General features: G+C 48.8%; 1 protein-coding gene across 2 annotated transcripts; it reads right to left on the reverse strand.

Annotated features, from left to right (window-relative positions):
* Nucleotides 1-586: 586 nt before the first annotated feature.
* On the reverse strand, nucleotides 587-27,813 carry CEP68 (centrosomal protein 68). 2 transcript variants are annotated; one of them, XM_009237246.4, is made up of 7 exons: nucleotides 27,662-27,813; nucleotides 14,473-14,875; nucleotides 11,312-12,820; nucleotides 9,885-10,007; nucleotides 6,356-6,452; nucleotides 1,609-1,782; nucleotides 587-668 (listed from the first exon to the last, which is right to left on the reverse strand). In XM_009237246.4, exons 2-6 carry the CDS (start codon nucleotides 14,827-14,829, stop codon nucleotides 1,613-1,615), a joined length of 2,256 nt encoding a protein of 751 aa, XP_009235521.2. In that variant the 5' UTR covers nucleotides 14,830-14,875; nucleotides 27,662-27,813; the 3' UTR covers nucleotides 587-668; nucleotides 1,609-1,612.
* Nucleotides 27,814-27,929: the final 116 nt, after the last annotated feature.

Below are 27,929 nucleotides of genomic sequence, written 5' to 3' on the forward strand. Positions count from 1 at the left end.
GCATGACTGTAGATCCCCAAGTCCCTGACACATTTTCTTCTAAGAAACTTGTTAGCCAAGAAAGACGTAAGCCCTGAAGATGGCAAAAGGTGTCATGATCTCCCAAAGTCATCTGTAGAGGTGCTTCATTTAACCCTTTTTCTTTTGCAGACAAAGGGTTAAAAATCTCTTCTTTCTACCTATATCTTCAAAGAGGGATTGACAAGTCCAAATTTCCTTTTATGAAAAGACCCAAGGTTTCTGGCCAACAATTTACTTTTTTCAGTCTCTTAGGTCCTCTTGCATGCCTGAGAATATTGAGTATTCGGAATCTCCTACCAGCCCTTGGTAAATGACCCTACCAGGTGGAATCGTTTGAGCTTTATCTGCTCTTTTTTAATGGGATAGAGGGGAAGGCAACACGTCTTATTTTATCAAAAATTGCAAAGCTACACGCTCTTTGTGGAGAAGCACCAAAAGGAAAACCTTAGTTTGGAAAGATTCATTGTAAATAAAAATAGTAACTCAGCCCTCCATTCAGGGAGGAGAAAGGCATTTTAAAGCTAGTATATTGAAGGTTTCCCCTTTGACTTCAGTGCTGAATGGCTCTTGCAAGGACTTCTTGAAGGTTTTTTTTTTTCACCAGCCAGTGTTTGGCCGACGGGTTGCATCTCTGCCTGAGAAGATGCCTGAAAGAGAAAAGGCAGCATTTGTTACAGGCATAATGTTGTAGAGGAAGAAACGACAACAGCAGTCCCCTGCATTCATTTTAGAACCAAGATGACGTCTCACAGTTGCTCTGATAAAAATACAGGGACTCCCTGCTCTTAACCTACCTATAGTGCTCACCTAGAAAATCTACGAGTTAAGCACTACAAACATTTTGTTGTAGGAGAGGACGTTTCAGAGAAAGGACAGTCCAATTGCGGAATTATGAAAAGCATTGGCAGTAGCAGCTCTGTGGGGGACACACCCACCCTTGCTCTCCTAGCTCCTTTTCTGTCATTCTGTTTGACTTTCTCAAGGGAGCAAAAGAAAGTTGTACTACCTGTTAAGTCTCCAAGGTGTCTTTAACCCCTCCATCCCCCTGGCCTTTTTGGAAGGGAGTGGTGTGGGAGATAATGTGGAGACCCTTTGTGCAGGGCAGGGGTGGTGATGCAAAGTTATCAGTAACTCTGGGTTTCTCTAAGCACTTGGTGCTGTCAGAGATGCTTGGAGATGGAGTACCAAATGAGCTGGGGAGAAGATCCTGCAGAACAGGGGCGGCCAGGTCATGGCCCCATACTGGAAAAGTGTACCTGTGCAGAAATAAAGTAGGTGTACAGATAAGTTGTGCTGCTCTTGTCTTGGGATGGCAGGGATGGTGGTGAAGGAAGTGCCATATAAATGGCAGCACAGAGGCACCCTCATCCTCAGCAGGCAGCAGGGGTGAACAGTAATGGAAAGCACCACAGTGAGCCTTCATCATCATAAGAAGACCAGCAACTCCTTTTTTAGTACCATTGGCTGTCTTCTTCCAGTATCTCATTTGTTTCAATAATAGTTCTTGGCTCAACAAGCTTCTAAGTAGTGGCCAACTGTTACAGCAGGGTTGGTGGGCAAATTTTCTTTTTGAGTTCCTCTACTTACCAGGTTAAACCCCTTCACGTGGGCGCTCCATTGCCGCCATGGGCTTTTTGTCAGGGATAAGGGTGCAGCCAGCCAGCATGTCCAGAGAGGCCAAGATAGAGTCATACAGGCGATCTGCGTGGCTCTCCAGCTCACCAGACTGCTTCGCAATCCTCCCAAGGACATCCTCTAAAACTAACAATGAGGTTCAAAGAAATTAAACCAGAAATAAAACCCATGCAAGTGTTGTCCAGTAAGCATTTTCAAAAGAACATACAAGGGTATAGTATTTTGCACAAAGTAGGACCTGGCAGTAGTTTCTGAATGTCTGCCCTTTTTTAACAGTGATTCTCCAGGGACTTCTGTTGCACTGGAGAACCTATGTTGTTAACTTCTGATAAAAGCTGAGAAAAGAATTCACCGACTCCACTTCAAAATTACATAATTCACAGAAGGGCACAGAGACATGATTTTCTGATGGCTGGTATTACCTGACTTTACAGGTAAGACAGGTATCTCTATAAGGGCACATCCAGATCCTGTTGGGCACAAGGCTTAAATAAAACGGCATGCCAAGGTTCAGATGCTTACCCCTGCTACCAGGTCTATCAGTTTCTATTGGCTGGGAAGAATGTTATTTCACATGGGTGGTCTGGTAATAGATTTGGGAGTGCTTGAGACCCTTTTTTTTGTGGGCCTCAGTGAACAGACTGAAAAAGAAAATGATCTGGCCAGGCGCAGTGGCTCACGCCTGTAATCCCAACACTTTGGGAGGCCAAGGCGGGTGGATTGTCTGAGGTCAGGAGTTGGAGACCAGCCTGAACAACATGGAGAAACCCCGTCTCTACTAAAAATACAAAAAAAATTAGCCGGGTGTGGTGGCACATGCCTATAATCCCAGCTACTCGGGAGGCTGAGGCAGAATCGCTTGAACCTGGGAGGCAGAGGTTGCGGTGAGCCAAGATTGTGCCATTGCACTCCAGCCTGGGCAACAAGAGTGCAACTCTGTCTCAAAAACAAAACAAAACAAAAAAATAACCTGAAAGCAGGCTAAGGCAAGATTCACTCTCACAGTGTCAGAATTGTTCATATGAGGAAGGGATGGGCTAGGGTCAGAGTGCATCACACAGCAGGCTTTTTTCTCTTTCCAAAAATTTATTTTTGTTAAGCACAAAGGCTGTCTTAGTTTCCTGCGCCTTTATCAGCTGTGCTTATACTCTCCCTAGTTTCCTGCCACAGCTGTAACATCTGTCAGTAGAGGAAGGGAAAGGGGAAGCTGCCTATCTGCAGACAATGCTGACTGGATGGGTGGAAGGAGAAGGAACACAGGCTGGCTGTATTGAGATCTCCTATGGAAGCCACATCAGTGTGGTGTCATCAGGGCAAAGTGCTGTCCACAAAGAGCTGGCAGAGTGTGGCAGAGGATTGCAGTCAGAGCGCACGGTAAAGCTTGGCTGTAAGGATGGCTGGGCTGGGTTCTACCCTCCAGTTTCTTTTTTTTTTTTTTTTTTTTTGAGATGTAGTCTCACTCTGTCACCCAGGCTGGAGTGCAGTGGCGCAAATCTCGGCTCACTACAACCTCTGCCTCCCAGTTTCAAGCGATTCTCCTGCCTCATCCTCCCCAGTAGTTGGAATTACCGGCACCCACCACCACGCCTGGCTAATTTTTGTATTTTTAGTAGAGATAGGGTTTCGTCATGTTGGCCAGGCTGGTCTCGAACTCCTGACCTCAGGTGATCCACCCGCCTTGGCCTCCCAAAGTGCTGGGATTACAGGCATGAGCCACCACAGCTGGCTAACCCCTCCAGTTTCATTAGACCTTTGCCCAGTCTTCTTGTGCTATGTCACAGAAACCTTTATTGGTTCAGGGACCTTTATGTTTTTGAACTTTTATTTATTTATTTATTTAGAGACGGAGTCTTACTCTTGTTGCCCAGGCTGGAGTACAGTGGCGTGATCTCGGCTCACTGCAACCTCCACCTCCTGGTTCAAGCGACTCTCCTGCCTCAGCCTCCTGAGTAGCTGGGATTACAGGCGCCTGCCACCATGCCCAGCTAATTTTTGTACTTTTAGTAGAGATGGGGTTTCGCCATGTTGGCCAGGCTGGTCTTGAACTCCTGCCCTCGGGTGATCTGCCCGCCTTGGCCTCCCAAAGTGTTGAGATTACAGGCGTGAACCACCGCGCACGGATGCTTTTGAACTTTTATTTAGACTGTTAGAATGTTTGGTTGGGGCCAAATAAAAGAAGTTGGGAAGGACTGGAATAAACATGTTGGTAGGCTGGCTCTATGGACTTTGACAGCGTGCTCCTGGCGGAAGAAAAGTTAAGTTTTGCACCCACTGGCGAGAGACACTGACGTCTCAAGGGGGAAACAGCCACATTCCTGATTATTTCAAGCAGATGGATGGGGAAGGGCTGTGTGTCAATCTGAAAGAGCCTGGATACATATCTGAAAACCAAAGAAAACCCCGAAGCCAGTAAAAAACCTCTTGATAGAGCAAAGTGGGACTAAGCAAATAAAAGTATTATTAAATTGATTTTAAAATGAAGGTCAAAAAACCTGAAGCTTTTAAGAGGCCTACTTTTTTTTTTTTTTTTTTGAGAAGGAATTTCGCTCTTGTTGCCCAGGCTGGAGTGCAATGGCGCAATCTTGGCTCACTGCAGCCTCCACCTCCTGGGTTCAAGCGATTCACCTGCCTCAGCCTCCAGAGTGGCTGGGATTACAGGTGCTCCCCACCACACCCGGCTAATTTTGTATTTTTAGTAGAGACAGGGTTTCGCCATGTTGGTCAGGCTGGTCTCGAACTCCTGATCTCAGGTGATCTGCCCGCCTTGGCCTCCCAAAGTGCTGGGATTACAGGCGTGAACCACCGTGTCCGGACTAGAGGCCTACTTTTACACGTGGCCTCTGTGAAGAGAGAAGCTGCTCAGGCCTCTGCACCTCCAGACACTGGGAAGCTGCAGAAAGCCAGTGCCCAGGGGCTCTGCCAGGCTGCCACTTCTCCTGTGGCCTGTGGCAAATCCACAACTATCCATCTCACAGGGCTGTGATTAAATGGAGAACACTGATGTGCCAACGGCTTCAGTAAAATGCTGGTGTAAATTACATGTAGCAAAGGAGCCTGGCACATGGAATTTCTGCCCCAATAAAAAATCTAAGAACCCTAGTGAAAATGCCAGAAGAGCCAAAACAAAGGGCTTAAAAGGGCAGGGGATTGCAAAGAGCTCACATAATTCACACTAGAGAATCACTTACCTGCTGAAAACCGTTCAGTGGTCCCTGTCCACTGATGCCTCTCAACCCTAGAGATTTTTCTTCCCAGGGTACACTTAGCAATGTGTAGAAATATTTTGGGTTGTCACAACTGTGGGGGAAGCAGGGATTTACTGGGGCCAGGGGTGCTGCTAAACATCTTGCAATACATAGGACAACTCCCCACAAAATCATGCGGCCAATATGGCAAAAGCGCCAAGGCTGAGAAATCCTGCTGTACACCCTTCACGGTATGCACCTGCTCACCATGCTGGTCAGGAAAGTGCCTCCTCACTGCCTCTCAAGCCTGTGGGACCTGCCCAGCTTTGCTTCTGCGGTTGGATTCCAGTATAAATCCCATCTCACTCAAAAATGTAAAATGAGGCATAATATAGGCAGGCTCTGTCAGCACTTGATTTACAGTCTTGCAGGAAATTAGGGACTGCCATCAGTTCAAGGCTTTATCCTGCCATTCTCTTAGCTCATCCTCCCTATCATATCCTCATCCCCCATGCCCTCGTCCTGTAAAGACAATGATAACTGTAAATCCTTGGCACCCAGCATGTTTAGATACATGCCTGAGGTCTGTGATTTTCACTTTCCTAAATGGGGAACCCATCCTACAAAATGGGCTCAAGTGGCCGGGTGCGGTGGCTCACGCCTGTAATCCCAGCACTTTGGGAGGCTGAGGCAGGCGAATCACCTGAGATCGGGAGTTCAAGACAGTCCTGACCAACATGGAGAAACCCCATCGCTACTAAAAATACAAAAAAACTAGCCGGGCATGGTGGCGCATGCCTGTAATCCCAGCTACTCAGGAGGCTGAGGCAGAAGAATCACTTGAACCCGGGAGGCAGAGGTTGCGATAAGCCAAGATGGAACCACTGCACTCCAGCCTTGGCAACAAGAGCGAAACTCCATCTCAAAAGCCAAACAAAACAAAAAGGGGCTTGAGCTTGGTTTGCACACTACTGCCACCCTGTCACCTCTCATCAGTTCTTTATTCAGTCTGTTCCCTGAGGACAGACTGACTGTCCTCAGATACTTTTGAGCAATACAATCCTTTTCTGAAACAAATATTTCCCCAAAGCAGGACAACAAGGCAGATTTCAGAGAGGAATTCAACCTGGGCTAGGTAAGGTGGGGAACCAAAGGGATACCCACTAAATACCCTAGCCACAAACTAAGGCTGGTGGATTAAAACTAGGATTCCTACCCAGACTACCACCAGAAAAATACAAAAGCAGAAGCAAAAGACAGAGTCATTCTTGCAGGCTCAATGCCTAATTTCTAATGGGCTTGGTTTTATAACCATGACTGCCTCTAAGCAGGTGTGTAGGGGCAGTTATGGGCAGCGACGCGTGCAGCTGGCAGACGGGCATGGGGCATCTTGGGCAGTGGGTGTGGGCAGGGGCTCTTGTGGTACCGGCTCCTTACCAGGGATAGTGCAGTCCCTGGGCCTGCTGCTGACAGGGATTAAGCTCTGGCTAAATCCAAAACCTTAAGCATCTCACCTGGGGTGTTCTCCAACAGGCACTGAAGAAGAATCTCCCCCTTCTGTAAGACACTCTCCGTCAGAGACTGATGTTCATCTATATCTTTCTTAAATTGCTTAAGGTGTATCAGAAAAAGAAAAGGAAGAAGCTTCATTACTATTGTTTTGTAAACGTTATTTGAAAAGCACAGCATGCAGGGTAGCCTTATTCCCCTCTAATGTGGAAGATTCACCCCATCAGGTCTGCAGAATTCCCCAAGTAAACAGTGCAACGGTTTAACTTCAGCTTCTTTGAACCCAAGGTAAATAGAGTCAGTAGTTTTTCCTGTTTAGTTTGACATCAGAAGCATCTTCCCTGACAGAGGCTGGCTCACAAACAGCTTGGAGTTAGGGTCTCCTTCTAGCGCCCTCACCTCATGGGGTTCTCTTTTAATTCAGGGCTATGGGAGTCTCAGAATTTATTCCATTCTAATGGACCACAGGAGATCTGCCATTAAACTGACCGCAGAGAGCCACTGTCTCTACCTCTGCTCCTCCCTCCATGTCTTTGCTCTGTGCAGACCACAAGGGTAACTACCTCAACATCTGGGAAGCTGTGAGTTTCCCAAGCAACTCATTTGTTTTCCCCTCTTGGCTACCGAGCTGGTGTTCTTGATGTTCCTTTAGCAGTTAAGAAGTGTAAAGTCAGCCAGGCATGGTGGCTCACACCTGTAATCCCAGCACTCTGGGAGGCCAAGGCGGGTGGATCACCTGAGGTAAGGAGTTTGAGACCAGCCTGACCAACATGGAGAAACCCCGCCTCTACTAAAAATACAAAAAAATTAGCCGGGTGTGGTGGCGCATGCCTGTAATCCCAGCTACTCGGGAGGCTGAGGCAGGAGAATGGCTTGAACCTGGGAGGCAGAGGTTGCAGTGAGCCGAGATCACGCCATTGCACTCCAGCCTGGGCAGTAAGAGAGAGACTCCGTCTCAAAAAAAAAAAAAGGTAAAGTCAAATCCAGGGTGTAGAACTTGGTGACTGAGTTTTATAAATTTTTTAATTTTTAACAGAAATAGAGACAGGGTCTCACTATTTTGCCCAGGCTGGTCTCAAACCCCTGAACTCAAGCGATCCACCTGCCTCAGCCTCCCAAAATACTGGGATTACAGGTATGAGTCACCGTGCCCAGCCAGAACTTGGTGTTTTACCATTTTGAAGTGATAGTTTTACCCTTGGATTTACTATTTTCCTGTCTTCAGTTTTCCTTTACCCTGATACCTATACTTATTATTTTATTCTCTGGTACTGTAGTGTGGTTTATGTGCTGCTGCAACCCCCCTGTGTTAAGACAAAATACAAGTATATAAGAAAATGAGTCACAGTTAAGATATGTGAACATACACACACGCTCGCTTATACTAGGTCTTAATCCAAGCAGGAGTCAAGATAGCACATACATACGCATGAGCCATGCACAATTCTGTGCTGGGAAGGGGCTAGCAGTACAGTCCCACTTTGTGACAGCTGTATGGGTGACACAAGAGGCCTATGCCTCACTGACCTGCACGAGTGACTCCCAGCTCAAATCTCAGCTCTACCTACAAAGCAAGCTGGTTGTTTCTGTCTAGCCTGGAAGTTGAGGTACAGAAGGCTGGCAGGAGGGATAAGACGGAGGGATGGAATTATTCTGTTTGCACCTGCTCTGACAAGCCAGGAAAGGCCACTAAGCTAGGTCAACCAGGGCAGCTTCCTCTCCCTGTAGTGGTACTGGTCCTGGGCCCTGCACAGCTGTGTGCATGCACGTGGAGTCTGCATACAGGACCCTTGGAGTCAGCCTTTCTCTCCTTCCTCAAGTTCACTCCACCCTAGTGGGAATGCTGTTTCCTGCAGTGTGGAGAGGAACTCATTGTGGAGTTCCTCAAAGTGAGGAACTCAAAGCAATCTCTCTCCACCGAGGTTGGTGGAGCAGCTGGCCCAGCCTGTCCAGGTCAAGCAAGGCTCCTCCCTACACTTTAGTTGGCTCCAAGGTGGAAAACAAAGCCCCTCCCTCCCTCTAGCTGGAGTATGGTCCCAGGAAGGCACTCAGTCAGCTCAGCCCTGGCCCAAGCACATGTAAATTGTGTCCTCTGCTGCTGAAGATATGGTCAGGTTATAAGGTTGTAGGAATTCACAGAATTGTTTTAGAAAACTCCTTCCAGACTAGCCTCAGGCTCAGACCATGGATATCCCTCTGCTTCTTCATGAAGAGATTAGAAAGGTGCAGCCAACCAGATATGCTAGAAGGCAGGAGTTCAGCCAAGGTTAATGTTAGACTTAGGGATGACAACTATATAATTTATCCTCCAATTCAGGACACTTCTGAGACTGAAAGGGGACCTATTATTATGCCAGAACAACAGGCACAAACTGGGACACAGTCATCCTAAATCTAGGACCAAGTTAACAAAAATCCACATTAGTATTTTCAAAATAACAAAATCTTAATGAAAAAGAAACAAGAAAACTAAAACCAAACCCAAATACATGCACACGCACACAAACTGACGTCAGTTTTTGTTTGTTTTTTGAGACGGTCTCAGTCTGTGGCCCAGGCTGGAGTGCAGTGGTGTGATTTTGGCTCACTGTAGCCTCTGCCTGCTGGGTTCCAGTGATCCTCCTGCTAATGCATGCCACCACACTCAGCTAATTTTGTATGTTTTTTTGTTTTTTTTTTTTTGTAGAGACGAGGTCTCGCTATATTGCCCAGGCTGGTCTGGAACTCCTGGGCTCAAGCAATCCTCCACCCTCAGCATCCCAAAGTGCTGGGATTAATAGTGTGAGCCAAGGTGCCTGGCCTAGATTTCTATTTAAATACCATCAAAATGCCCTATTGTAGATTCTGGAGTCAGTACAATTTCAGCTCAGATCTTTAAATAGAGGTGCAGTCCAATAGGACTTTATGTGGTGATGGAAGTGTTCTACATCTGCACTGTTCAACGTGGTAGCCACTAGACAAATGTGATGGTTGAACACGCAGAATGTGGCCAGTGCAAATAAAAAAATCTGAGTCTTTAATTTTACTTCAATAGCCATACATAATTAGAGGCGTCATAATAGTGCAAGTCTGTCTTTATAATCCCTGAGACATTTGGAAAATTATACTGCAAATCACCCTAAAGTATTTTTGTTTTTATTTTTAATTAAGAAAAAACTTTTATTTGAGAGGGGGGTCTTGCTATGTTGCTCAGGCTGTACTCGAACTCCTGGGCTCAAGCAATCTTCCTGCCTCAGCTTCCACAGTAACTGGGATAAGACTTGTCCCACTGCACCTGCCAGCCCAAAACCTAAAGTATTTTTGATTTGAGATAAATATATTGTATCTTCAAGCTCTATTTGGCCTGGGAAATAATTCATGCATTTTACAAAGCGTTCCGCTTTAAGAATGTGAAGCTCTAATTAGATTTCAGGTATAACAGTCAACTGAACTATAACATACCAGACATTGGTTATTTGAGATTTTACTTTGTAATCGAGTAATTTAGCTACCACTCTTGTGAGGGAACAAGCCAGAGCCAGGATCGCATATTACCCGGTAAAGCTGCAGAGAAGACTTGAGACTTGTAAGATTGGACCTGGCTGCAGTCCCGTGGTCAGTAACATCTGCAACATTATACAGCCAGCAGATCAGCTCTTCCAGCTGACAGCAAAATGTCTGCAGAGACAAATAAAAGGACACATGGTGTTACTGATCGAAAAATTATTTATGTTATCAAAAGGCTAAAAATATCAGGAGGACTTGGAGACAGACTGTGCACCTTTAGTCTCCTCTCTCCTCCTTGCTCACCTGTCCCCACTCCATGACTCTAGACCTCCCTCTGCCAGAGCAATGAAAACCACAGCCTGGTGTGACATCAAAAATGACAGGCTGAGAAAACCCAGCCTTGCAGGTGGGAATGGAGCAGCCCAGAAGAGGCATGCCTGACATGGAAACCAATTCTTGGATCAGCACCATTACTAACTAGAATCGGCATCTTGGAGCCAGATACGTCCATGCTTCTCTGGAAAAGTGAATGTAAAATAAATGACTAAAATCATGACTAACCTGAAGCTGTAGCCAAGAACAACTTTACCTCATGGCATCTCAATCTTTTATCAGTAAAGAAGGGTTGATGATAACGTGTCCTACCTACCTCACAAGACAAAATAACCACGTCACCTCCCGGGAAGGTGAAACCCCTCCGCGAGCACTAGGCCATGTTCCTGGACAGGCACATTCCTGAACCTTCAACATGTGTCTGGGAATGCACCGAAGCCCTCAACATGAATTATTGAATGCACACAACATCCCAAGAAGGCAGGGCTCCACATTTTACAAACGAGCAAACTCAAGAGGCTGAGCCAACATTCCAAAGACAGCAGTGCCATGTTTCAAATTCAGATGCCTGACACCGATAACCCCACCCCACGCAGTGTTCTTTATACCCCCAGATATTAAGACATTTGGTCCACAAGACGGTCCGGTGGCCACAAAGTCTAGGAAACAGTACATCCAATGCCCCTAACTTTGCACTTAAACCACTTTGGCAAATGAAGCTCTGAGAAGTCCTGCAGTCAAGAAAGCCACTTACCTTTGTCTAGCCCGGTGTTTCCTAAAGGCATCTGTGCACAAAACCTTTTTTGTTCAGAATACCTCTGAGTTAGGAAGCAGCCAAGGGTAGCGGCTAAGAGCTCAGCCTCTGCAAATAGTCTACCTGGGTCTGATTCCTGGCTCAAGCCCTTGCTAATTATAAGTGGGCACGTTACCTAACCTGTCTCTGCTCTTTTCTCCAAAAAGTAAAATGAGAACAGTGCTTACCTGGTAAAAGTTGTGAGGACTGAATAAGATAAGGTATAGCACAATGCCTGGCACATAAAAAGTGCCTGGTCAACATGAACATGTTTTATTATGATGTTAGTGGATTGGGGGAAGAGACAAGACACCTGTACACAAAGCCTCCTAATGTTGAGTGTCGTTACCTTCACACATTGCACCAGTGATTCTTTTCCCTGTTCTCCTCCTTTCCTGGGAAGCTGCCCTTCAGCATCTGGGTCTGAGAATGGCCACCGGTCCAACCTAGCTGGCAAGGAGGGGCGTGTTTTCAGCAGTCCAGAGGAGACCCCGAGGGCCTGGCTGCTCCCCAGACTGCCTTCCCCTGCGGAATCCTGGGCACGGACGAAGGAGCGCAGGAAACAGGGGTTCTGGCCCTCGGGATCCCCAGATCCTCGGAGGGCAGCTCCAGGGGGAAGCTGGCTTTGGCTGGAGCTTGAAGGGAGGGAAGCTGGCCCATCCGTGTCTGACACTTCCAGGGGGCTCTGCCCTTTGATATCCCCAGTGGGCAGGGTAACCAAGGTAGAAATGGATCCTATATACGAAACCAGGCTAGAAACCTGCGTCAGCCGAGCGGGCAGGGCAAGATATTCGTCGTCACTTTCCACTTCCTCTTCTGATTTCCACCTAGACTCTGTGCAGGTAGGGCGCCGGGCGCTCTGGCTGGTCCTCTTCTCCCTCTCTGGCCTGGGCGAGGGCCACCCTCTGTCCCGTGTCCTTAGCTGGGGAGAGCCCATAACAAGGGGCTTGCCTATAGGCAGCCAGTCCTTCGCGCCCCTCAGGGCTGGCTCTCTGCACTCCCAACGAGCATCCCTACTGCCTGGGGCTCTGGGGGTAGATGTAAGTTGGCTCCAAGATGCCAAGCCCATGCCACCCTGTTTCTGGGGTACTCCAGAGGGCCACTGCTTAAGGCTTGGCTCTCTGGGCCCAGAAAATGGCAGGGCAGTGGCCTCTGCTGGTGGGCAGTTGGGGAAGACATTAGTAGGTGATTTGAGGGTGCTTGCTGGAGAGACAGAGAAGCTATCCAAGTCTACCCCGGAGTCCTGAAGGACAGGGTCAGCCGGCACACGGCTATCAAGGTGCTTTGGGAGCTGAGGCCCGGGCCTCAGTGGGTAAGTATAGTCAAGCAGATCTTCATACTCTTTATTTGGGTTCCAGAGAGGGGAGTGGCGGTCGGGTGATGGAGGCAGGGAATCTGGCAGCACACAGGCCCAGTACTCAGCCTGGAAGGAGAGGCGTCTCCTGCCTAGTCCAGAAGCATCACCCCCAGAGAACACAGGCTGTGGTGACCACTGGGGCCGAGGTCCTAGCCCCACCACAGAGGAGGGTTCCTGGGGGACGACCAGCTCCAGGGAGGAGGAGACCTTGGCCAGAGAACCACCACGAGGCTCCGTCCTCTCTTGGTGACCCTGGAGACTGCTGCCTGTGGAGGAAGCAGAGACGCTGCAGCTGGAAGGCTGAGGAGCTGCGGAACCTGGGCTCGGCATGGACTTCCACTGTGACAGGCAAGAGAGACCTGAGCTGGGCGCCTGGGGCAAATCCGCTAGGGATGGATCATCTTCGGTATCAGCATCATGTCCTGAGCAAATAGTTGTTGTTCTGGGAAGGCTCGGAGTCTGAGGGAGCTCCTCGGAGGCAGAAAGCTTGGTCTTCTCCACCTGCAATGATCAAAGGGACAAAAAGCACTCGGGTGAAAATCAAACCCACTTTCTTTCTTAGATGACAACCCAGGAGTTTCCTTGTGGGTCTAGACAGTATTTAGGAAAGACCTTAAAATGAAGTCTGCTGCCTGAGGCAAGAACCAGGCAGTGTGCACTGCCAGCAGCAGCATTGAGACCCTGCCTGTCTGGGAAGCAAGGTGACTCCCATCTCCAGTCCTCTCCAAGGTTCTTCCTTCCTCCACAGGTATACAGGGTGTGAGCAAGCAGAACTCGGACAGCTCTGTCATGCTGAAGCGGGAATACAGTCCCTGAGAAGCATCTCCTGGCAGACACCCTCAATCACTGTCGCTAACAGGACACGTCCAAACCCAGGAGGTAGCCCCAGACCCCATCCTGCTCAGTTCACACGCCAGTGGTAACTGAACACTAGCAGAATGACTGGTTCATCTCAGCTTCTTCACTGAATTTTTTATCTGCTTGATGAAGAACTCACTCCCGAGGGAAGCAGGACAGCACAGTATTCAAGGACATGGGTTTTGGCACCAGACAAACCTGAGGCCAGCCCCTAACTTTGCCACCTTCCAGATGTATGACTTCGAGCCTCACTTTCCTCCCCTCATAGCACCAGCTCCTCAGAAAGTAAGGATTAAATACGCCCATGAGTGCAAAGCACATGGTAAGAGCTTAACGAACAACAGGAATTCTAATAATAAGCACCAGACTCATCCTCGTGAAAGGCCATTTCTGTGTCTGTTTATTATTTGCTTCCTGCCTCACCGAATCTCTGACTCACAGGTGCCAGAGCCTCCCAATGCCCCTTGCTCCCAGGCAGGTGGGGCCCAGCCTCGGTTCTCTCCCAGTCCCGCTCAGAGCCTCCTCACAGGATGCAGCTCCACAAGGGGACCCTGCAGCAGCCAAGGCTACAATGACACCGAGAAGATCAAAGCCATTCCCAGGAAAGGGCAAGCAGAACAGAAAAGAATGCAAGAGCTGGGCAGAACAGATCATTCCGGTCACCTCCCAATGATACTGAGGGCCTGAAAGATCTGGTGATTTGCCTGCAGTCACAGAACCTGGTAGGATTCCCTGCCCCATGTGACTCCCACTAGGAGAAGCTGCCTGGCAGTCAGAGAAGCCCAAGGATCAGAGAAGCCCAAGGAATTCTCCTTAACCAGGGACAGTGCTGCCTACTACAGGGCTCCAAGGTTCTGACATGTCCCTTGGGTCCGAAGAGGATTTAGTTTCAGAGCCCCCAGGAGCCCAAAGCCCAGGACACTCCTTTCCCAAGTCTCTTCAGGGTACCCCTAAAGCCTTTAGATCACCAAGTCAGAAACACGACAGGGTTCTCCTTGCCAGAATTCCCCTGGCCTAGACCTCTGGGCAGCAGCCTCTTGGCCTATAATCCCTGGTCCTTAAAAAGTCACCATTCACTCTTGAGGAACAGGAGATACTGTGGAGAGTCCCCCCCGGCCGGTCCTGAGGCCCAGCTCTCCAGTTGAACCCACAAAACAGAAATCATCATACTCAGGCCCCTCCAATTCCTCACCCTGCACAGTAGCCAGGAAAGGATGCAAGATGGTGATGAAATCCTGGAACAAACTCCCAAAGGACAGCAATGGGTCCATCTACAGTCTTGCTTTAGTACCTACCTGGCTTTCCCTGGAGAGCAGAAGGTCTCCAGACCCCATGGTGGCAGGAGGCAGGCCACTGAGTGCAGGCTCAGACCTCTCAGCTACGGGCTCTCTGCTGGCGTCACCGGCCTGTGGCTGGTGGGCTCTAGAGGGGCCGCCAGGGTCAGTCCCGATCCAGCAAGTAGGGGCAGGTATCCCTTCTGCCCCCCATACAGGGGAGATGAGTCCTCCCTCAGCTTCCAGGCGTGGGGGCTGCTCCCCACTCATGGGCCCTGGGGTGTCCAGCTCCCGCTCCCCGCAGCTCCCTCTCCCATAGGACTGGGCCTTTGTGTCTTCAGATGCTTCCGCTTCTGCCTTTTCTTCACCCAGGGCCATTGAGACTCCCTGCCTAGGTCAGGGTTCTGCTGAAGACTTCAGCTTCCTACAAAACAGGGGAGGGGAGAGAAAAATATAAATCTTCTACATCTGTGTTCAGGAAGTCTTGCTCTTTAACAATTAAGGCAAACATATTTTTGGCCAAAGAAAAAAGGAAACAAATGGTGACTACTTCCTCAGAGGAGCACCGAGTTCTGGCTTTTCCCTGGCCCCAGACCTTTCCAAAGGGGACGCAGAAGCACACCATTTCCCCTCTGCTTTCATGGTGGATGGTGCCATCCCCACCAGCAGAAACCCAGGAGGGTCAACACAGGTCCAAAGTCCAATCAAGGCTGGGGTCCTGCCTAAGTCACCTTCTTGCCCTTTTAGCCCAACCCCACTGGGTTAAGAGGCCTGGTGGGACCCTTCCTGTGCACAGGCCCATAGTGGTTCTGTTGTCGTAACGGTCTCCTCAGCAAGCAACTCAGGCCTGGCTCTGACTGTTCTATCCTAGAGAACAGCAAGTCAGGGCATGCCCAGGCCTCAGCTGGGCACTGGAAGAATGCCCCCCAAGATGCTTGGCTCTGCCTGGCAGAGGAGGCAGGACCCTCTCTTTTCTTTTTTTTCTTTTTTCTGCGACAGGGTCTTACTCTGTCACTCAGGCTGGAGTGCAGTGGCGTGATCTCAGCTCACTGCAGCCTCAACCTCCCTAGGCTCAGGTGATCCTCCCACCTCAGCCTCCTGAGTAGCTGGGACTACAGGCACATGCCACCACGCCTGGCTAATTTTTGCATTTTTTGTACAGACGGGGTTTCACCATGTTGCCCAGGCTGGGACCCTCTCAAAGCACAGAAACCACATCCAGGCTGTGGAACAGGTGAGGGCTACTTGTTCCAAGGATGGCCAGTGACCAAAGAGAAAGAGATCAGCAACTCTCCTCAGGCTGGCCTGGGTTATGCTGCACCTGGTGATGGAGGGAAGCTGTGGAAAGCTGGTGGGTAACAGTGGTAGGGTAAGTGTAACACAGCATGTGTGCACATGAGAGTGAGAGCCAGGTGGCAGGCAGGCAGGCGAGAGAGCACAGGCCGAGCACTCAGGGAAGGATGATGATTTGGGAGCTGAATCTGCAAACAGGACCATTCCAACACAAAGAGGTTCAGGAACAGCAGAGGGACATCACCCTCAGCCTAAGCATGCCAGCAAGAGTTGTGCTGGGAGCCCTGGTGGAATGGGGCAGGGGGCCAAAAAACCAACAGGAGGACGACTAATGCTGGGAGGACACGGAAGGGGAGGTAACGGAACCGTGAATGCCCAGGATGTCGGCAGCCACCTGGAGTGCACTGGGCCAACCTCAAAGCTTAAACGTGGGCAGAAATGGCCTTGTTTCCTCAGTCAGGAGGCAAAGAGATGGTAAGAGGAGATGCTGGTGGAGAGCCTGCAAAGGGGGAATGGCTGCGGGCTCATCCTACTCAGCTCACACACTGGGAAGTACCACCTAGATGGGCACCGCACACACTGAGGCCGCCTTGCACTGGAATCCAAGAGGGCCCTTCCCTACCCTGCCTGATGGGGCATGCCAGGCTCCAGCCTGATTCAGAAGTGACCCTGGAGAAGAGCATGCCCTTTGCATGGACTCTCGTCTAATTCCCACAACCACCAGGTGGGCCAGGAACCAATCAGAAAATTATTTTTGACAGGTAATATACAGCTCAAATGTAAAATGCACAACAGATGTAAGTCTCTCTCCGCCATTGTCCCCCATTCCTTTGCTAAAATGAGCCAGGTCAGGCAGAGCATCTATGACAGTGCCTGGCATGGTATGGACACTAAGTGTTGGCTGTTGTCATTAGTGTCATGGGGAGGCGTCGACAGAATCAGTGTAACAGGTCACCTTACAAGGAAGGACAAAGGAGCCAAACGGGAGAAAAAGCAGCCCATTTTTAAATATAAATCAAACAAAATATTTACTACTAGATACTCCCACAAAAACAGGGAACCAGCCTTACTAGTTTTGTGTATGACCCTTGTTTCCTGATGCAAATATCTATTTTCATCCTTCCCCCTCCTTTTTTTCCCCCGGAAACCGAGTCTTGCTCTGTCACCCAAGCTAGAGTTCAGTGGTGTGATCTCAGCTCACTGCAATCTCCACCTCCTGGGTTCAAGCAATTCTCCTACCTCAGCCTCCCGGGTAGCTGGGACTACAGGTGTGTGCCACCATGCCTGGCTAATTTTTTTGTATTTTTAATAGAGACGGAGTTTCACCATGTTAGCCAGGCTGGTCTCGCACTCCCGACCTCAGGCAATCCACCCACCTCCCAAAGTGCTGGGATTACAGGCGTGAGCCACTGTACCAGGCTTATCCTTCCCTCCCTTTTTTTTTTTTTAACATAAAAGTAGCAAACTGTATAGGTCATACTATTCAGAACCTTGCTTTTCTTTTCTCTACAAAAAATATCTAGGGGCTCATTCCTAAGCAATACAGCAGGTCCTTCAGTAACATCACTTGGTACGATGTCTTTTTTTTTGAGACAGAGTCTCACTCTGTTGCCCAGGCTGGAGTGCACTGGTGCGATCTCAATTCACTGCAACCTCCGCCTCCCCAGTTCAAGCAATTCTCCTGCCTCAGCCTCCCAAGCAGCTGGGATTACAGGCATGTGCCACCATGCCCAGCTAATTTTTTTTTTTGTGTGTGTGTATGTATATATATATATATATATATATATATATATATATACATACACACACTTTTTTTTTTTTTTTTTTTTGAGACAGAGTCTTACTCTGTCTTCCAGGCTGGTGTGCAGTGATGCGATCTCGGCTCACTGCAACCTCTGCCTCCTGGGTTCAAGCAATTCTCTGCCTCAGCCTCCTGAGTAGCTGAGATTACAGGCGCCCGCCACCACACCTGGCTAATTTTTCTATTTTTAGTAGAGATTGGCCAGGATGGTCTTGAACTTCTGACCTCGTGATCCACCTGCCTCAGCCTCCCAAAGTGCTAGGATTACAGGCGTGAGCCACACCGCCCAGCCGGTCCAATGTCTTTTCATTATATCATTGATAAGAAAACCTGATTCCTGACTGAGGTCACTGTCTGTATGGAGTGTGCACATTCTCCCCATGTCTGCCTGGATGATATCCAGTTCATCTGGATACTCAGGTTTCCTCTCACATCCTGAAAATATATACTTAGGTGAATGGGGCTGACTACATGGTCCTGGTCTGAGTGTGGGTATATGAGTGAGCGTGCCCTGCCATGGGATGACGTCCTGCCCATGATTGGTTCCCTCCTTACACCCTCAGCTGCTGGGACAGGCTCCAGCTACCTGCGACCTTGAACCCATTTGAGTAAGCAGGTAAATCATAATCTTGTGGTTTTTTTTTGTTTTGTTTTGTTTTTTAAGATAAAGTCTCAGTTTGTCACCTAGGCTGGAGTGCAGTGGCGTGATCTTGGCTCACTGCAACCTCTGGCCCCTGGCTTCAAGCAATTCTCCTGCCTCAGCCTTCTGAGTAGCTGGGACTACAGACACTCACCACCATGCCTGACTAATTTTTGTATTTTTAGTAGAGACGGGGTTTCACCATGTTGGCCAGGCTGATCTGGAACTCCTGACCTCAAATGATCCGCCCTAGTTGGCCTCCCAAAGCGCTGGGATTACAGGCATGAGCCACCACGCCTGGCTCATCTTACTTGTTTTTATTCATCTTTCATAAATGTATGCACAGCTCCCATTTATTTCAATATTTAATTTAGAAGTGTTTTAGTCTTTATTTAGAAGTTTGGTGATGCGTTCATGACCAGAAATATGCCATAGGAGCTTAATTCTTATTTATATCTATTAGACTATGGTAAAATTGGTTTTGTTATATGTCCTTTCAAGTGGCAGAGTCACGGTTTCCAAGAACCTACTCACGACATCAAGTGAGGACTTACTGTACAAAGACAGCTTCCTCTTTTTTTTTCATTACTGACCAGTACTGTATTCTGGTGTAAGGACGCACTAGTTTATTTCACCAGTCCCTTATTAGTGGACATTTGGGTTATTTCTAGTCTTTTTTGCTAGTCCAAACAATGCTATGATGAGTCACTATGCACACACATTTGTGCTGGCACATCCTCAGCATAAATTGCAGAAGTAGAGCTGCTGAGGCGAAGGGTGCTTTTGGCACACACTGCCAAGTGGCCCTCTGCTGAGTGGTATCACTCTACACTCCACCAGCACATGTGAGGGCAAGTTACCATGGGAGCCAGGGTCTTTAATCCTCATGTCACAGATGGGGAAACGAAGGCTCTGAGTGAGACAAGTCCAGGACTGCCCAACTCCAGAGCCCAAGCTGTTTATGAGCCAACTGGGGAATAAGTGATCAAACAGTTAAGCCACAAAGCAGAAGAGAGAGAAGACTGGTGGAGGGACAAAGAGAAGAGTGACGAGTCTTGCTGAGACAGAGATCTTCTGGAGCCACATCCTCACCTTGTGGCTCATTAAGAAACTGCACATGAAGACGTTTACAGGCAAGTTGTGTTTTCACAACTAGGGGAACATGCTGCGCCCGTGAGCTAGAAAAACCAGGGTGAAGGCTGGGTATAGCCCATAATTCCCAATTGCTACTTCTTGCTCCATTTCTTTTCTTTTTTTTTTTTTTTTTGAGATGGAGTCTCACTCTCTCGCCCAGGCTGGACTGCAGTGGCGCTATCTCGGCTCACTGCAAGCTCCGCCTCCCGGGTTCACGCCATTCTCCTGCCTCAGCCTCCCGAGTAGCTGGGACTACAGGCGCCCACCACCGCACCCAGCTAATTTTTTGTATTTTTAGTAGAGACGGGGTTTCACCATGTTAGCCAGGATGGTCTCGATCTCCTGACCTCGTGATCTGCCCGCCTCGGCCTCCCAAAGTGCTGGGATTACAGGCGTGAGCCACTGCGCCCGGCCTCTTGCTCCATTTCTAAAAACTCTCTCAATGGCTAGAGATCCCCCACACCCCTCACTAAAGGGTGCGATCTTGAGACAGGGTGCTGGAATAAGATGATGATGGGGCAAGGGAGGAGTGCAAACAAATTATCCCTTTGTTTTGATCATGTATTTTTTATTCATTTTGTCTGGACCTCATTATTCAAAAAAGAAGGTATCTATTTATCCTGGAGAGATGGGGAGTGCTGAGCTATTACAAACTATTCAGTTGACATCCCTAAGTAATTTACAAGGATACACACAAACCTAAACTAGGTTAGTAGTGTGGCCAAAGTCCCTTCAGCAACCAGGTAAGAAGGTCTGAAATTCAATGATTTTCAAGGAAATTGTACGTCTGTAAAGACGGAATGAAGGTAGTTACTTTCTTAGACTGGATAAACAGTCCCTTCATAATCTTATTAATCTGCCTGACAAATCATGCTTTTCTCCCTGTACTATACAAGTGTATTATGAGAACCTAGACAGACACATGTGAAAGAAAATAAAAACCAATCTATAATGCATTCAAAACTATCTATGAAATGTTACCAAAATGCAATGAAAGGGAGAAATCAGTTGGGATAAAAATAATCGGGGAAAACTTCCTGAAGTAATGACTGAAGACAAACCTCTTTTAAAACAGCAATCATGCCGAAGAAAACACTGGCCCACGCTATGATAAACGCACAAGTTTTGGATTCCTAGGACTCAACCCTGTCTGCATCTGTCAGGTGGCCATCCGTAACACTGCATGAAGGTCTGGTCTTCATTTCCATAGATCCGAGATTTTACATATCATTCCTTCTAACCCTCTGGGGTAAGGGTGGGGGCGACACATTTGGGTTGCACCTTCTAATAAGAGACAGCTTATCCTTCTCAGACTGGTGAACAGCACTTGTTGTCTTGGACCCACACTGTCTCCCAGGTCATCAGCCTTAAACAATTTCCTAATGTGGGGCCTCCCGTTCTTGGATCACACATTTTACGGTGTTCCTGGAGGCTAGCAGCTCCACGATGGGGCACAGGCCCCCGTCTCCTCCCAAATGAAGGAAATGCCAGGAGGTTGGGCTGAATGACAGGAGACATCAGAGCACAGACAGTGAAGTCAACCTTACCCTCTGAGAAAGGTCTGTACACACCAGAACTGCCTTGTCCTTTGTCAAACCAAGAAACAAGCCACATAAGGTTCAGGATATTCCAGGGACCATCTGGACTTTGCTATTAAAATTCTGTTAGTTTCCAGAACCTGAAGAGGCTGTATGATCCACCAGATATAATTAGGAGTGATGTAGGCTTGGCTTACTCTTGCCCTACAGTAAAAATACGCCCACAAATCATGCATGTGGTGACACAAACTCTAAGCCTGGACATCTGACCCTTCTTCGTATATGCTGCATCACCCTAGGACACTCCTGTCACAGCTGCTGGGCTTCCTCCCACTCACTTCTGTGCAGGATGGAGAGAGGAGGACTGGGAACTTTGGGAGGGGTGAGGCTCTGCTCTTGCTCTTGACTAAACCCCTCAAACAGATGAATGACCAACTAGAGAGCAATCCTCCTTTCAACAAAAAAGGACCTCCCGCAGGACTCTTTTTTTGAGACAGAGTCTCGCTCTGTCGCCCAGGCTGGAGTGCAGTGGCACGATCTTGGCTCACTACAAACCTCTGCCTCCCGGGTTCAAGGGATTCTTGTGCCTCAGCCTCCCGAATGGCTGGGATTACAGGCATGCACCACCATGCGTGGCTCATTTTTTGTATTTTTAGTAGGGACAGGGTTTCGATATGTTGCCAGGGCTGGTCTCGAACTCCTGAGCTCAGGCAATCCACCTGCCTAGGCCTCCCAAAGTGCTGGGTTTACAGATATGAGCCACCACGCCCCGACTCTTTTTTTTTTTTTTTGAGATGGAGTCTCACTCTGTCGTCCAGGTTGGAGTACAGCAGTGAGATCCTGGCTCATTGCAACCTCTGCCTCCTGGGTTCAAGCAATTCTCCTAGCTTAGCCTCCCAAGCAGCTGGGACTACAGGCGCATGCCACCATCCCCCGCTAATTTTTCTATTTTTAGTAGATACGGGGTTTCACCATGTTGGCCAGGCTGCTCTCGAACTCCTGGCCTCAAGTGACCTGCCTGCCTCGGCCTCCCAAAGTGTTGGGCTTACAGGCGGGAGTCACCACGCCTGGCCAGGACTCTTTAAGTCGTGAGCTCCCTTTGAAACAATCTCATTTCTACCAGCTTTGCCCACGGAGCTCTGTTCTGGCAAGGGCTTGTCTCTTACCTGAGCGCACAGTCACCTGTGCCAGCCACAGAGGCCAGGTGTTGCTAGACTGAGCAAGCCCTACGAGTTCAGGGCCAAAACCTCCAAACTTGTTTTCACAGGAGGCCACAGAAATAAGTGATAATTGCCATGAACACACAGTGGCAGAACCTGCCCAGAGAACCAGACAAAGAGGCTTTCCATGCTGCTCTTTCTCCAATGACATGAAACTGTCCACAAGGAAACAGAAGGCAGGACCCAGCAGAGGTTGCTGGAAGAACTCTGGGGGAAGTAGATTTATGGAATAAAGGAGCTTAAAGGCAGAGGCCAAGCAGGCGTAGGAGGCCACATGAAAGGAGGTAAAGACACGTAGGGGAAGCCAACAAAGGGGCCAGTCATAAGAGGTGACTGAGGCCTGCTTCAGGGTGGGGTGGGTGCCAGGAAGACTGTGGCTGGAGGCCTGAGACTGGGAGGCCAGCAGCAAAGAGCAACTGCTGCTCCACCTGCTCCCGCCCTGCCGGCAAGTCCCCCTGGAGCCCCGCAGTCCCCCACACCAGCCCTGTCTTTCACTGTGGGGTAGGTCACTCTGAGCACTTTGTCCCCCTTCTCTGCAGGTAAAATCAAAGTAAACTGAAAATGAAAAGACTCAAAGCTACGGAGGGTAGACTGTGTCTGCTGTGGCTTGGCCATGGGCCGAGGCCATCCCCAGGATCCTTGGGCACCGGGAGCCCCTTCTTTTCTCCCCAGGGCTGCTTCTGGAAGTTTTGCTTAGAGTCAAAAGAACAGAAGGAATCTCCCAGGGCCCTAGGAGGAGCCAGTGGGTCCCTGTAGATCACTGCGGTAGGGAGGGCTGTGGTCTAGGCTGCTTGGCTGTCTGTTCCCTCGCCTTCTCACTCACTTACCTGTTGGCTGGCTGACCAGGGCCACCAGACAGCCTCCCAGCAAGGCCAGTCTTCTCATTTATAGGGCAAGGTCTTTAGGTAGCCTTTTTTTTTTTTTTTTTTTTTTTAAATTTGAGATGGAGTCTTGCTCTGTTGCCCAGGTTGGAGTGCAGTGGCGCTATCTCACTGCAACCTCCACCTCCCAGGTTCAAGCAATTCTCCTGCCTCAGTCTCCTGAGTAGTTGAGATTACAGGCACCCACCACCACGCCTGGCTAATTTTTATATTTTTAGTAGAGACAGGGTTTCACCATGTTGGCCAGGCTGGTCTGGAACTCCTGACCTCATGTGATCCTCCTGCCTCGGCCTCCCCAAAGTGCTGGGATTACAGGCGTGAGCCACTGCGCCCAACCTAGATAGCCTTTAAAGAGATGTAAGTCACATCTACAAGGAGCTTGACTGAGTCCCAGCTACTCCTCCCCTCAACTCCAAGCTCTCTGGCCTCCTCAGCAGTCAGCAGAGTGTCCATGTGTAACAAAGCTCAACGTACAAGGATGCTAAGGGCTGAATATGTCAATCAACTGCACCTTTTTTCCCACCAAAGAGCAAAGCAGAAAAACACCTTCCTTATAACAAAAATCACTGTCAGAAGAGGCTGTACCTGGACCACATGGGTGCATTTCCACAGACCACTGCTTTTACTATACTGACAGTTTTTATTTTTATTCATTTATTTACTTTTTTTAAGAGACAAGGCCTCGCTACGTTGCCCGGGCTGGTCTCAAACTCCTGAACTCAAGCAATCCTCCCTCCTTGGCCTCCCAAAGTGCTGGGATTACAGGCATGGGCCACTGTGCCCGGCCCTGACACTTTTTTGTGAGGTCATCAGGCTACACATATGAAGACTGAGAAGAATCTTACCGCTCTCAAGAGATACTAGTAAGAATGCCACTCACTGTACCATACCATTCTCTTTGGAGAACCCATGGGAGAATTCTCTGGCCTCAATAACAGAAACAGCTGTCTCCACTCAGCAGACATTTTCACTTTATTAAGTACTGGCAAAACTGATAAAAAAAAAATTTCCCTCTTTGCTTTGGCTGCTACAAAGCTCAGGGCCAAATACACAATCTCACCTGAGTAAAATGCATAGGACAGAGAGGTACTTGCCTTTTTGTGCTAATCTCTTCCTTGACTTTCTCCTATTTTTTTTTTCACTCCATGTGCCTCAATTGCTTTTATTAAAAATCTTGTTACATCAAAGTATGTTGGAACAATTCCTCAAATAGTTTTTTTTTTAACAAGATAGAGAAATTGTTAAAACAAAAAATAGAAAAAAGCTCCTAAACCCAAGATTTTATTCCAATACCGTAAGAAAATAAAACCCATTTACCCAATACTTCTAAAAAGCAAACGTAGATACTAGGGTTAGCACTTCACTATCAAAGTGTGATCCAGCACCAGCAGCATCTGCATCACCTCAGAGCTTGTTGGGAATGCAGATTCTCAGGTCCTGCCCCAGAACCTTGGAATGAGAACCTGCATTTTAGCAATATCTCCAGATGACTTGGTAAGCACAATGTTTCAGAAGCACTGGGTTGGTAAGTAAGGCTGTTTCAGCAGCCTGAGAAGGAACAACTAAAATAGCTTTACAACCATTCCTTGGGTGCCTATATGCCAGCCACACACAAGAAGAAAATTTATGGCCCTTGTCTTCAAGGCCTTTGCAACAGGACATTAGAAAAGGCTTACACCTTGTGGCAGGTTTTTAATGGCTAATTATAGAATATCACAGCTGAAAGGGAGTCCCCAGAAATAATAGTATTCCCTAGAAAGAATTTGAGATTCATGATGGCTATATTAAAAACAGAATCACAGACCTGAATTTCTCCTTTATCAGTTACAAGTGAGGAGGGGAAAGGTATTTGTTTTGGAAACTGGAAATAATTTAAGAGAAACCAGTATGCCAAGGGAGCTTACAGCTACAAGGAAATGTGCAACTTAACCTGTTTCCTGTAACCAGAAAGCGGTGCAGGAAAACCTGGAAGTGACGCAGTGTCCCCCAGGAGTTCTATCTGACACTTCTAGCTGGCAGACAGGTCTAAAGCCAACAGGAACATTTCTTGGGCTTTTCACGATGTTGGTGAACAACATTAAAGACAGTAGACAGTTTCTTCATGAGAACAGATTTAAGTTATAAGGACAGTCCACCTCCATAAGCTCTGCTTCTTTTTGGATGGATCAACCAGGTAAACATTTTTTGTCAGCCACATGAGGCCCCCATCTATTTAGCTCCTCTGATTTTACATGACCATTTCAGATAACAGACCCCATTAATAATGTATCAAGTACTACTGTAACTCTTGGCCAAATTGCTATTTGGCACCAAATCAATCTTTAGTTGGTGGTGAGACTCCAGACACAAACAGATAATCTTCTATGGAATACTTTCACTGTGGCAAGAGAATCAGGAAAGGCTAAAGGGATGTTTAAAAATCAGACATCAGGCTGGGCGCAGTGGCTCACGCCTGTAATCCCAGCACTTTGGGAGGCTGAGGTGGGCGGATCACCTGAGGTCAGGAGTTCAAGACCAGGCTGGACAACATGGCGAAACCCTGTCTCTACCAAAAATACAAAAATTAGCGGAACACGGTGGTGGGTGCCTGTAATCCTAGCTACTCAGGAAGCTGAGGTAGGAGAATTGCTTGAACCCGGGAGGAAGAGGTTGCAGTGAGCTGAGATTGTGCCATTGCACTCCAGCCTGGCCAACAAGAGTGAAACTCCCTCTCAAAAAAAAAAAAAAAAAAAGAAAAAGAAAAAAATCAGCCATCGGATAAGGTGCCAGGCACTGTGGCTCATGCCTGTAATCGCTTGAGCCCAGGAGTTCAAGACCAGCCTGGGCAATATAAAGAGACGTCATCTCTACAACAAAATAGAAAATTAGCTGGGCCTGGTGATGTGCACCTGTGATCCCAGCTATTTGGGAGGCTGAGGTGAGAGGGACTCGACCCCAGGAGGTTGAGGCCACAGTGAGTTGAGATCATGCCACTGTACTCCAGCCTGGGTGATGCAGTGAGACCCTGTCTCAAAAAAAGGGATCGGATAAGGACCAAAAAGCAGAGAGATCCTGAAGGGTCAAGTACTATACAGATATTTCATATTGGTGAGTGTATTCAAGTATCCATTTATTTTCCTCCTAACAACTGCTAACAGCTAACAGCTACTGATCATTTTCTTTGTGCCAGGAACTACAGTAGGCACTTTACATCAATATCTTATTTAATCCTAATAACCCACCACATAGATACTATTATTATTCCCATTTTAAGGATGAGGAAACCAAGGCACAGAGAAGTTAAATAACTTAATGACACGCCTGTAATCCCAGCACTCTGGGAGGCACAGGCAGGAGGACTGCTTGAGCCCAGGAGTTCAAGACCAGCCTGGACAACATGGCAAGACCCCCATCACCATTAAAAAAAAAATCAATCAGTTAGTAACATGGCAGAGCTAAAGTCTGTTTGACTTAGAGAGCTTGAGCTTAGCTGCCTTCCTAACCTGTAAGAATAACTCGCTCAAGAAGTTAAATAAATGTTTCTGTTGTGTCACCTTTGGACTACCACGCTGATTTTGTTTCCTTTTGGCTTCCTTCCATCATTGAGTGCCTTTTATGTTCCAAGCATTGTGCTAGGGGCTGGGGAAACCACAATACAGTGTGATGAGTAAAAATAGAGGCTGCAGAAGGTAGCCCAAAAAAGGGAAGAGTTATCAGTCGCAGGGTGGGGAAATGTTTTAAAAAGCTTTGCAAAAGAGGTTAAACTGAATTCCTTGGGTTTTTTGTTGTTGTTCTGTTTTCTAAGTGGGCCAGAATTGACTCAACAGAGGGTGGGAAAGGGGAATGGAGGGAACAAAGTAAAAAGTGGTGACTTCTAGATCTTTCAACTAAACCCAAGGCAAACTGACCCAACACCCTTTGTCACACACTTTAACACACACTTTTCATACCCTAGATCTGAGAACTGTTAGATTTACAAACGCCACCTCCCTTCGTGGTCCTGATGAACTCCCAGTGAGGTCCAATCTGCCCTGGCAGGTTTCCGCTCATTTTTGTTACATACACTAAACCCAACCTACTAATCATCAAGGACCTGGAACAGGTTTTGGACATTCGTCCCCAGGCTGCTGAGAACTGTTCTAGTGATGACAGTTAGAAAGGGTAGCCCCCCGAGGCAAAAAAATGAGACATCTTGATTTTTTCTCTCCGCATCTGGGCGCTGCTGCATCCACGGCGATAAGAAATCACCGGTCTCCATCTTTCCAGGGGGAAAGGCCCGAGCTGCATTAGCCCCGACTGGGGAGCTGGGTAAACAGCCCACGCTCGGGAGAGGCCTGAGAGAAAGTGACCTCCCCCGGGGCCCAGGCCGACCAGCGGCGCAGCTGCTCGGCCGCCAGATGCGCGGACTCGCGCGCTCCCTCGCCGCGCCCGGGCATTCCCAAGCCCAGCCGCCCGCCTCGGCCCCGACCCCTCGGCCGCCACAGCACACGCCGTTCCGCCTGCAAGATGGAGGCGAAGGCACGAGGCGCCCCCGCCCCCAGGGAGCCTTTGTGCCCTTGCCGGCGGGGATGCGAGGCCAGACGGCCCGCACCGCAAGGGCCCCGCAGGCACCGAAGACAGGGGGTGGAGGGGGCCGGGCCGCGCGCGCAGATCTAGCCCCGGCCACCGCCCCCAGGGCCGCGGGCACCCCCGACACCAGCACCCGCACGCGGGACGCTGCCTACCTACCGCACCGCGAACGCTTCGCACGTCCGGAGCGGTCTCAGAAGCCCCATGCGGTGGCCCCGAGCTGGCGGACCCTGACTGCAGCTGCGGCCCTCCAACCGCAGCCCAAAACGCGCAGGGCAGGACTGAGCGCCAACCACGCCCTTCGGCCGCGCTGACCACGCCCTTCTTCCCGCCCCTTCTCCCTCCGCGGGAGGGCTTTCGGCAGTTTCGCGCAGCCAATCTCAGTCGTAAGTCCGGGGCTTCACCAATATGTGGACGCTCCTG

Source organism: Pongo abelii, chromosome 12 (genome assembly GCF_028885655.2).
Source record: "Pongo abelii isolate AG06213 chromosome 12, NHGRI_mPonAbe1-v2.0_pri, whole genome shotgun sequence".
NCBI lineage: Eukaryota > Metazoa > Chordata > Mammalia > Primates > Hominidae > Pongo > Pongo abelii.